Genomic DNA, 11,025 nt, shown 5'->3' with positions numbered 1-11,025 from the left:
GGCCATGAATTAAGAATTTGTTCGATGTATTAATTTGTTCCCTCATTTTAGTTAAATCATGGGTTAAGGAACAAAATTAATGAAACATGGACAGTGGCCACAAATTAATAAGTCGTAGGAACGAATGAACAAGTTGTAGGAATGAATCCTTCTTCCGCAGTGTCCCGCAGCCCTGCAACCTTCACCTAATTGTTTCAAATATGAAACAATTATCTGGGGAAATGACTGTTACTACATTTCTATTGCATTCCATGTTGAAGAACTTTGTGTTGTTTCTATTTTAATGTACTTTTAAAGTTTAAATCACATTAAAAGCTTAATGTGTAATTATGAGTGAATGATGATGCATTTATATACCGTCACCGTCACTCACAGCCGCTCGCACGTGTTTTGTGCATGAGCCGCACGCAGCCCAAAATTAAACTGCTTAATCGACCATCGATAGCTTTAATCGATTGCATCTCTTATCGACAATTAATCGATCATCGATTAATCGTTGACATCCCTAATGTCCACTGAGGAAAGCGATATCTTTGTCGTAGTATCCTTTCAACTGTTAAGAGTGAATTCCGATGCCAGCGCTGCTCAGTGCATTTGTTGGCTGCGTCTTACAAGTTGTTGTTAAAAGTAAAAATAACGTCTCTGTTTACAACCCTGTTTCATATGTGTATAGGTATGTGCAAAGGTGCGTGGTGTAAGTGACATCGCCAACTACTGGACTGGCATGCATAATAAAGCGTTTTTATCATTTTTTGCGGATCTGTGTCAACAGGGATAATTTTGACAGCATTGTCATCTCTATGCGAAACTTTTCACAAATGCCATGGAAAAACATTTCCATTTTAGTACATCGTTGTCATGTAAATGTACCCTTAAAAACAGTTACGTTTGTTCTGGTCTGGAGCAAATAAACAGCTTTCTTCTGTTGAACACAAAAGATATTTTGAAAAATTTTGGTATCTGAACTCTTGATGGGCACCATTGACTTTCATAGTATTTGTTTCCTATTATGGAAGTCAATGGTGCCTATCAACTGTTTGGATACTAACATTTTTCAAAATATCTTCTTTTGTGTTCAACAGAAGACAGAAACTTACAGGTTTGGAACAAGTGGAGGGTGAGTAAATTATGACAGAATTTTCATTTTGGAAGTGAACCACTCCTTTAAGCCTGTTAAAAAGAGTCGTTCTATTGTATCAAAAGCAAACCTAGTAGTATTAGCAGTGAAATACAACAAAATTTGGAAGACAAAAGTCATTTGTTACCTTGACAGGTAACAAATAACTCCATTAACTGTGAAAGAGCCTAAAATGCGACTGAAGCAAACTTTCTCAGTAAGGAGGAGTTGGGAGGACACAGTGTTTTGTAGTACTTTTGACATAAACAATACACAACCTATATATCATTTTCTGTTTATGCTTTAAACTCTTTTATTCTCTCTCAGGTTTGATGGAGATGTAGCAGAGAGCACCACAGGTGAGATTTCTGTTGAGACCCCTTGGAGCCGGTCTATAGAAGATCTCCATGGCGACAGTAATCTACCATCACCAGTCAGTGGCAGCAGCATTCCACGATCCACTCGGCACTCCTTAAGGTAGACGCACACAAACAGACACAAGCACATTTGTGTTCATTCTGAAAATTGGAAAATATTTTTACAAGACCGCCCTTAACATTTTATTGCTTTCTTAGGTCAAATACTTTGCCCAGTCGCAGAACTCTGAAGAATTCACGTTTGGTGTGTAGAAAAGATGATGTTCATGTCTGCATCATGTGTCTAAGAGCTATTATGAACTACCAGGTAAGCAGATTATGAAAAGTAACAGCTGAATTTAAAAACAAAACACAAAAATATTTAAATCTCTTTTCATTTTTCCCTTTTCGGTATCACACACTCTTTGGCCAAAAGTATGGCTTCAACATGGTTATGTCCCATCCCCATGCTGTCAATGAAATTGCTCTGAGCCTTAACAACAAAAATCCCAGGTAACCACACACACACACACCCATATATACTGGTTTCTCTTAACCAGCATATATGTGAAAACATTAATCATTGCCCTCAAACTTTTCTCCAGTTTCTTTGTTTAAACCTCTCAAAATGGTTGATGAGAACTCTTATCTGTCAAGGCTTTCATCTAAACCCTTAAGATGTTACGTTTGATCAAATACCTTTTTTAACAGGGCTGTTCTTTGGAAACTTTAGCTATAAATAGATTAATTGTCTGTCAGTTGTGCTGATTAAGGTCAATAGAAGATAACGGTTTGTAACTAAGACCGTTCCTTGAGACAATGATGCAGAATCTTTCAAAGCCGTCAAACAAAACCTTTATGGATAGCTCCTTGTATAGGTGGGATAATTCCTCTGTAATTTGCCAACCATAAAACCTGTAGGACCATTTTACCTGCCCCTTGGAGATTTCTTGATTGGTTAAGAGTTGTATCTGAAATTCTTACATTTTTCCTGGAATGTTTTATCAGAGTTTGTAGCACTAAGTATTTTGTGCTGGTCTTGTTTCTTGATATGTGTCCTTTTGTCTGTGTTGTGCAGGACCAAAGCCCTAGTTCTGGAGCTGTTGGCCGCCGTGTGTTTGGTCAGAGGAGGACACGAGATCATCCTTGCTGCTTTTGACCATTTCAAAGAGGTAGGAAAGGATATTCTGTCTTCCATCATTTTTCATTGTTTATTTCACTCTGATGTAGGACTACATGCTATTGGAAAAAAAATTATAGTCGAATATTTCGTTTTTCTTCTATATATATTGTGGGAAGTCGTGGCCTAATGGTTAGAGAGTCGGAATCATAACCCAAAGGTTGTGGGTTCGAGTCTCGTACCGGCAGGGATTGTAGGTGGGGGGAGTGAATGTACAGCACTCTCTCCCACCTTCAATACCACGACTGAGGTGCCCTTGAGCAAGGCACCGAACCCCAACTGCTCCCCGGGTGCTGCAGCATAAATGGCTGCCCACTGCTCCGGGTGTGTGTTCACGGTTTGTGTGTGTTCACTGCTGTGTGTGTGTGCACTTTGGATGGGTAAATGCAGAGCACTAATTCCGAGTATGGGTCACCATACTTGGCCACACGTCACTTCACTTTTCACTTTATATCAAAAAATACAGGAATTTTCACCAGATAACTTGAATAGCTATATTTAGAAGTTAGTTATAGGGTTTATTTATTTATTTGTTTATGTATGTATGTATTTATAAAAGAAAAAACAAAGCAAATGGCTACTTTTAATGATAAAATTAACCAAATTACAGACAATTAATGAATTATATTCATTAATACAGAACCTTTCACAAAACTACTCAAAGCAAAAAGCTAAATTTCAAAACCAAAAAGCACAGTGTTGTTTTCTGTGGTTATTAAAACATAACTTATGTCTTTTATGTTTCTCAGGTCTGCTCAGAATCCCAAAGGTTTGAAAAATTGATGGAACACTTCAAAAATGAAGACAACAATATTGATTTCATGGTGGGTATATATTACAGAGTCTTTCCTCTCTCCTCTGGAGTGCCTTTTAAACTGACAAGCTCTCACCACCACTGATGTCATATCTCATCATCATTCCCTGTTTGTGACTCAGGTGGCGTGCATGCAGTTCATCAATATTGTGGTGCACTCAGTAGAGGACATGAACTTCAGAGTTCATCTCCAGTATGACTTCACCAAGCTTGCTTTGGATGACTATCTGGAGGTATGAAAGCTGTTCAAAGTGCTCAAAGTATCTTCTCTTTACGCTCGGTCAGAAACTCACTGTTGTTTACTGCCTCTGGGGTGTGTTTTTGTGCACAGAGGCTGAAGCACACTGAAAGTGATAAACTCAAAGTGCAGATCCAGGCTTACTTGGATAACCTGTTTGACGTTGGGACACTTCTAGAGGATGCAGAGACCAAAAATGCTGCCCTGGAACGTGTGGAGGAACTGGAGGAGAGTCTCTCACATGTGAGCAAATACTCAGACACCACTCTATTATTATTGTCTTTTCTAATTTTCTGATTCCTTGTAATTTCCTCTTAGTTTTCAGCATAACATATATACATCATTAATTAATAACACAACTGTTATCTAGCATCTTTCCCCTATCTTATTCTGACTATTCCTCATGTTGGCAGATGACCGACAAACTCTTAGAAACAGAGAATGAGGCCATGTCTAAAATCGTGGAACTTGAGAAGCAGTTGATGCAGAAGAACAAAGAGTTGGATGCCGTCCGGGTCAGTATCACACCACCTGACCTAGAGCCCAGGGCCCGTTTTCTTAAAGATTATAAGAATCCTCTCAGAGAGCTCCTAATTTAGCTTTAAAAATTTTACGTAGGAGTCTTAGCTTAAGAGCAATTCAGGACCAATCTGAGAGCAACTCTAAGTGAGGAAAAGACAAAAACGTACATCTTAGTGAGTAGGCTGGGCTGACCCCGTTGCTACATATGACAGTCTTTTGAAGACTGTAATTGGCTGGTTGTTCAAGAAGGGGAAAAAAAGAGAGAGGGCTTTAGGGTTTCTTATAAGCCTTCACTTTGAAATTACAGGCGTAATTTTCCCCATTTTACTCTCTCTCACACACACACACATTATATACAGTATGTATATATTCTTCAGAATATGCAGAATACAGTTGTCAGTCCTGTATTTGGGTCCTTAACATGGTTACGTTCACACAATACAGTTATTTACGGGGGTGACAACCGCATTCTATAACCGAACGCACATTTTCAGGACTCACAACCGCATTCTCAGAAAACACGCGCTGTATGAACTGGACAACTAGTTGTAGTACAGTGCGAGAGAGCCGCTCATGTGTGGTTTCACTTTGGGTACAGTGACGGAGAACATCTGAAGGTTTTAGATCCAGTCACTGTTCTCCACTGGAGTGGTTTCCGTCAGTTTTGTGTTCTGTGCATCACAGTGCATGACTCAAATGCATTGTCATGTGAGCGCATATACGGGCTTGACTCTCGTTGCACGTTCATACAGACAGTATTCGAGATGCTGCTGTTTGAACGGGACGTTTCGAGACTGTAAAGAAATGCGGTTGTCAATCCCTAAAAAACTGACAGTGTGAACGTGGCCGTAATTAATGTAGTGATTACTTTCTGGCGCTATGACGTTCTTAAACTGTGTCTTTTGTTAGCGTGTCTCTAATAATATCGGTCACAAACATGATCACTGCACGATCTAATGTGTAGTGTCTTATTAACTCACTGTCATGTATTGTGTGCAATACATTTCTTCTCCCTCTTCACGTTTCGTTGATTTTCTCCACTGCTAAAGAAACTCTTAAGCCTCTTAAAAGTCCTCGTCAGTACTCCTAACAATTTTGGGCCTTAAGAGCTCTTTTAAGGGTTAAGATGCTTTCTGAATTACTTTCTTCTTTACTAGGATCTTTTCTTTAATTTTAAGAGGAAACACCCACATTTCTAAGATTTTTCTTAGAATTGTGTCACTAGGAGCAACTCTTTGCACTAAGAATTTTCATGAATACGGGCCCAGGGCCCGTATTTATCAAGCCTCTGAGAATTACTCTCAAGAACGCTGCTAAGAATTGACTTAAGTATAAAAAAATTCTTGGCTCAAAGCTGTGCTTAAAAGTTAGTTATCAAGCATCTCAGTCGTAATTTAAGCGAAGTGTAGGACTAAATCTTAAGTGTCAGTCTTCGAGATGATTCACCACACTTTGTTGTGCCACAAACGGGATTTTGGATGACGAAATACGCATGAACCAATCACCGAATAGATTTCCTTATTTAAGAATATTCTCAGATGAATTCACATTGAATGGTTAAATTCCTAATAGGAGTCTACATTCAACACACATTTGACAATAAAGCATTTTCAAGAGAATACATTATGGTAAGGAAACGAATCGTCATCACAAACTTCAATTTAGGGTTGTGCCGGTAGACGAGAGTATCGTGTATCGATGATAGTAAGAGATATCGCCTGTTGCTGATTTCTTTGACGACAGCAAGACGATTATTATTATTACCCGTCAAAAATATAGGCGCCTATCTTTAGTGATGCAGCGCGGAGAGCCGCTTCAGAAACTTGCCACAGCACGGCTGACGAGTAGCCGGGATCAGCTCCGGTGGCCGTGTCGGAGACGTAACGCACCGCAGACGTGTGCCGTGTAAATAAGGGGTAAAAGATTTATTCATGAAACAGTGTAGGTAGCTTCACTGATTATAACGGGAGTGTTTTTAAAGAGCATATACTACTTGCACTAGACTGAAGTCAGTTATGATGTTCTTTGGTAATGTAAATATTCTTTGCTCATTTTCTGTTTGAATAACTGAGGAAATGTAACCTCGTCGTCAAACATTTCAAGAACATTCTTCCTTTCCTGAAAGATTTGCGCACGTCTCTGTCTCCTCAGCGCCATCACAAGCCCCTACTGGCAACTCCTAACCACTTGAGAGATAACTGGGAGAGTAAGAGTGATTCTTAGCTTTAAGAAATTTGATAACTTGCTTTTATACTTAAGTTTGAAAGTAGGAGTAAATTTAATGAATTCTCAGCACTTGAGACTAAAATGGCACTTTGAGAAGCTTGATAAATACAGGCCCAGATCTATCGTTTGGATCTTATCAAATGGTTTATAACAGCCTGTCAACATAACACTACATTTTACTTTTACAGATTTATATAATACGAAAATGTTCCTTTTCAAATTATTTATAGAGCTGATAATTTAACACATTCTTTTAGTAAAATTCAGTGTCATTTTAGAATTATTATAGTATTTAATAATATTTTGAATTGCCTTTTATTTTCATATTTTCCGTTTTCTTTTAAGTTTTAGGAATATTGTGTGATTTGTCTTTTTTTACATTTCTATTTAGCTTTATTTTATTTCAGTTTTAGTTTTGGTAATTTTAGTACTTCAACTTACAATTATTTTATTTCAGATAGTTGCCAAAGCAAACATGTCTAATTTTTAGTTTTTTCATAGAATATTTTATTTCAGCTTTATTTATAATTAATAAAAACATTTTTAATAGTTTTAGTTAACCGTAACAACACTGGTAAAATTATATTATAAATGTGAATCTTGAGTAAATTTGAGGTTGTTGATACAACACAGCAATAGACCAACAATTAAAAAAAATTATAAATATTGATATATTATTTAAAGTTATTAATGACTAATTTGATCAATGGGGTATATGTTGAATGTCACCTAACCAAACCAGAAAACAGGTCTCATCACATCCGTTTATATGAGAGTGTTAACAGGTATATGAACTGATGGCAATAATCAGCTAACCTAGCTAGTTGTTTTTTTTTGTCTGTGTTTTATTCAATTTTAATATCCAAATGTTAGTGAGAAGCACTAACACTTTTAGATATTAATCTGTATATGTGATGGACATCGTGATGATTTTCTTTGGCATCTCCTTCGAAGGTATCTTGAGTAAGACAGCTCTGTATTTAACGAAGCACATACGCAAGACCTGATTCGATGCGACCTGTTTTACAGAACACAGACGTTTTTTGCACATAACCCAAATTGCCAGTCGGTTGATTAAAATGTCTAATTGATTGACAAGCCATTTTTCTTAAAGAACTTCTAGAATTAATGTCGCCATGGTAGGATTTCTTGTTAAATCCTAAATTTCTCTGTTTGCGTACACATGTGCAATCCAGGTTGTGTACCGGGACGCCAGTTCGCAAGTTCACACGCTTCGCCGGATAGTTCGTGAGAAGGATGAGACCATTCAGAGGCAGTCCACTCTTGAGAAGAAAATCCATGAGCTAGAGCACCGAGGCAGTCTCCAGATCCAGGTGAGGGGTGAGGGAGATGGAGAAGGAGACGTGTCTCCGCTGCCGTCACCTCCTCAGCCCATGGCTCTTTCTCCCTGCCCTGATGCCATGGCCCTGGCCGGAGCCTGTGCCGGTGCAGCATACAGCTCTGGCAGCACGTCCCAGACTGGAACTCTTCGAGCAATGGCCACACCACCACCTCCTCCCCCTCCACCACCTCCAATGGCAAGTTCCTCTGGTGAGTAATGCTTTCAACAGATCTGATGGTTCAGCTCTCATTTCATGAAATGATTACTTTCTACAACTGAAGATGATTAATGTTATGGGTTTCACTCAGTGTGACTGCCATCATTTTATTTAATTGGGGTGGTGTAGCCTAATGGTCTTGGGTTCAAACAGTACCGTTGCTTAAATTTACAGAGCCTGAGAAATAAAAGTTTATAGGTGGGCCCCCTTCCCACAAGCCCAATGAAAAGTCTGTACCACTTTGTCACAAGGCCTGAGACAACATTCCCCTGACAGTGCCCCTGCTGCAAACCCTACAAGGGTTGATCCGTGAACTATGTTGATTATCCATTTACCTTCAGGTTGCTCAAGGTGAATTGTTCCTGTGTGTTAAAAACGATGGTTGACTAAATGATTCGTATTCATAGATCTATCAATTATTTTAAATGTTTACGTGTCAGATAACTGATATGCAGAACCAATATTTAATAATTGTTTTATGCATTTTTGCACAGATAATTGTTGCTTCATAGAAACATAATCCCCGGTTTCACAGACAAGGCTTAAGCCTAGTGCATGACTGAGCTGTTTTAACTGAAAGAAACTTGCATCGAACATATCTTAAAATATGTCAGTGCCTTTGTTTTGTCTCAAGATGCACACCAGTAATATTTTTTTTCAAAGGCACATTTATAAAAGTTACTTTAATGTCCTAATTGAAACCAGGTGTTTCACCTGTCTGTGAAACCAGGTCTAAATGCATTATGATTATTTGTATAATTATAAACATTTACACCAACGTGCAAAAGCTTGAGGTCAGAAGATATTTAAAAAAAAAAAATAATTAAATAAGGCTTATGTTCATCAAGTCTGAACTTATTTGATTACATTTTTTTAATATATTTTTATTTATTAAAACTAATTTTTATATTGCACAAAGATAATGCAAGTAAATACAAAATGCAGTTTTTAAATGATGATTTCATTTATTAAGGGAAAAAAGCTGTCCAAACCTACCTGGCCCTACGTGAAAAATGAATTGCCCCCTCCAGTTAAATCATGAAAGAACTGTGATTAACCACATTATTTTAGAAGTAAATTTTCACTAGCCACACCCAGGCCTGATTAACGCCAGACCTGTTGAATCAAGAAATCACTTAAATAGAACCTGTCTGACAAAGTGAAGCATGCTTAAAGAGCTAAAGAAATTCAAGAACAGATGAGAATCAAAACAGTTGACATGTATCAGTCTGTAAAGGATTATAAAGCCATTTCTAAGGCTTTGGGACTCCAGCGAACCACAGTCAGAGCCATTATCCACAAATGGAGAAAAGCTGGAACAATGGTGAACCTTCCCAGGAGCGGCCGGCCTACCAAAATTACTCCAAGAGGACAACGACGACTCATCCAAGAGGTCATAAAAGAACCCAGAACAACATCTAAAGAACTGCAGGCCTCACTCGCCTCAATTAAGGTCAGTGTTCATGATTCAACAATAAGAAAGAGACTGGGCAAAAACGGCATCCATGGGAGAGTTCCAAGGCAAAAGCCACTGCTGACCAAAAAGAACACAAAGGCTCGTCTCACATTTGCCAAAAAATATCTTGATTATCCCTAAGACTTTTAGGCAAATATTCTGTGGACTGATGAGACAAAAGTTGAACTTTTTGGAAGGTGTGTGTCCCGTTATATGTGGCGTAAAACCAAAACAGCATTTCATAAAAAGAACATCATATCAACAGTCAAACATGGTGGTGGTAGTGTGATGGTCTGGGGCTGCTTTGCAGCTTGAGGACCTGGACAACTTGCCATAATTGATGAAACCATTAATTCTGCACTCTCAGAAAATCCTGAAGGAGAATGTCCGGCCGTCAGTTTGTGACCTCAAGCTCAAGCACACTTGGGTTCTGCAGCAGGACAATGATCCCAAACACACCAGCAAGTCCACCTCTGAATTGCTCAAGAAAAACAAAATTAAGGTTTTGGAGTGGCCAAGTCAAAGTTCGGACTTCAATCCAATTGAGATGCTGTGGCATGACCTTAAACTGTCCATTCATGCTTGAAAACCCTCCAATGTGGCTGTTCTGCAAAGAAGAGTAGGCCAAAATTCCTCCACAGCAATGTGAAAGACTCATTGCCAGTTATCGCAAACGCTTGATTGCAGTTGTTGCTGCTAAGTATGGAACGATATTCCGGACAATTTTCAAATCGAATAGCAAATGGTATTTTCAATTGCGTTTTCAATATGTGGACGCATAAATTGTGACATAATCCAAATGCAATTGCAAATCCTGCATTAGCGTTTGCATTTTCGCTTTCGCGAACGCACAGTGACTGCTAAATTTCAAATGAAAAAGCAAAGTCCATTTGCAAACAATACATAATTATGTCTTTTTTACCCCAAATGTAGCGATTATCCCCTGCTAAAAGCGGGAGCCACAACGGTACTCACAATAAATCAATATTCACTATTAACCAAACGCTTTTCACCTGTCTCTGCATCTCTCACTGTTTACACTCACTTGCACTTTTAATCCGTAATAGAGAGTGTGTCACACCTGCCTCAAGACCTTTTACCGTTTGCACTGCACTTGATGCACTTAAGCAAACAAACTAATCTATACTTATTTTCCACCTTACTTTATATTTTATTCAACAGTTTTAATCCGTTATGGAGTTTGCGTCCCGTACGTGGCACCAAAGCGTTGCGCCTGCCTCAAGATCTCTCGCTATTTACAGCCACTGGACACCGCGATTGATGCACGTGATTTGTAATGTTATCTTGCCTTGGCTGTGGCGTGTTCTGTGACAGCTGCACCTAGATCTGACTGGTTTATTCAACAGTTTTAATCCGTTATGGAGTTTGCGTCCCGTACGTGGCACCAAAGCGTTGCGCCTGCCTCAAGATCTCTCGCTATTTACAGCCACTGGACACCGCGATTGATGCACGTGATTTGTAATGTTATCTTGCCTTGGCTGTGGCGTGTTCTGTGACAGCTGCAGCTAGATCTGACTGCTGAAGTGTCATCTGGGG

At 38.8% G+C, this 11,025-nt stretch overlaps 1 protein-coding gene across 4 annotated transcripts in view; it reads left to right on the top strand.

The window, feature by feature from the left end:
- Positions 1-11,025, top strand: part of fmnl2b (formin-like 2b) — a 35,575-nt gene that overhangs the window by 12,095 nt on the left and 12,455 nt on the right. For all 4 annotated transcript variants that reach the window (XM_016251738.1, XM_016251740.1, XM_016251741.1 and 1 more), the window contains 9 exons: positions 1,445-1,594; positions 1,693-1,801; positions 1,910-1,986; positions 2,552-2,645; positions 3,403-3,477; positions 3,590-3,700; positions 3,799-3,948; positions 4,119-4,220; positions 7,650-8,004. In XM_016251738.1, coding sequence (XP_016107224.1) covers positions 1,445-1,594; positions 1,693-1,801; positions 1,910-1,986; positions 2,552-2,645; positions 3,403-3,477; positions 3,590-3,700; positions 3,799-3,948; positions 4,119-4,220; positions 7,650-8,004 — 1,223 coding nt within the window. The remainder of the gene's footprint in view (positions 1-1,444; positions 1,595-1,692; positions 1,802-1,909; positions 1,987-2,551; positions 2,646-3,402; positions 3,478-3,589; positions 3,701-3,798; positions 3,949-4,118; positions 4,221-7,649; positions 8,005-11,025) is intronic.

This window comes from Sinocyclocheilus grahami, unplaced genomic scaffold, assembly GCF_001515645.1.
Source record: "Sinocyclocheilus grahami isolate Dianchi unplaced genomic scaffold, SAMN03320097.WGS_v1.1 scaffold1069.1, whole genome shotgun sequence".
Classification (NCBI taxonomy): domain Eukaryota; kingdom Metazoa; phylum Chordata; class Actinopteri; order Cypriniformes; family Cyprinidae; genus Sinocyclocheilus; species Sinocyclocheilus grahami.
Note: the sequence above shows the minus strand (reverse complement) of the source record. Positions and strands in the feature narration are given on the sequence as shown.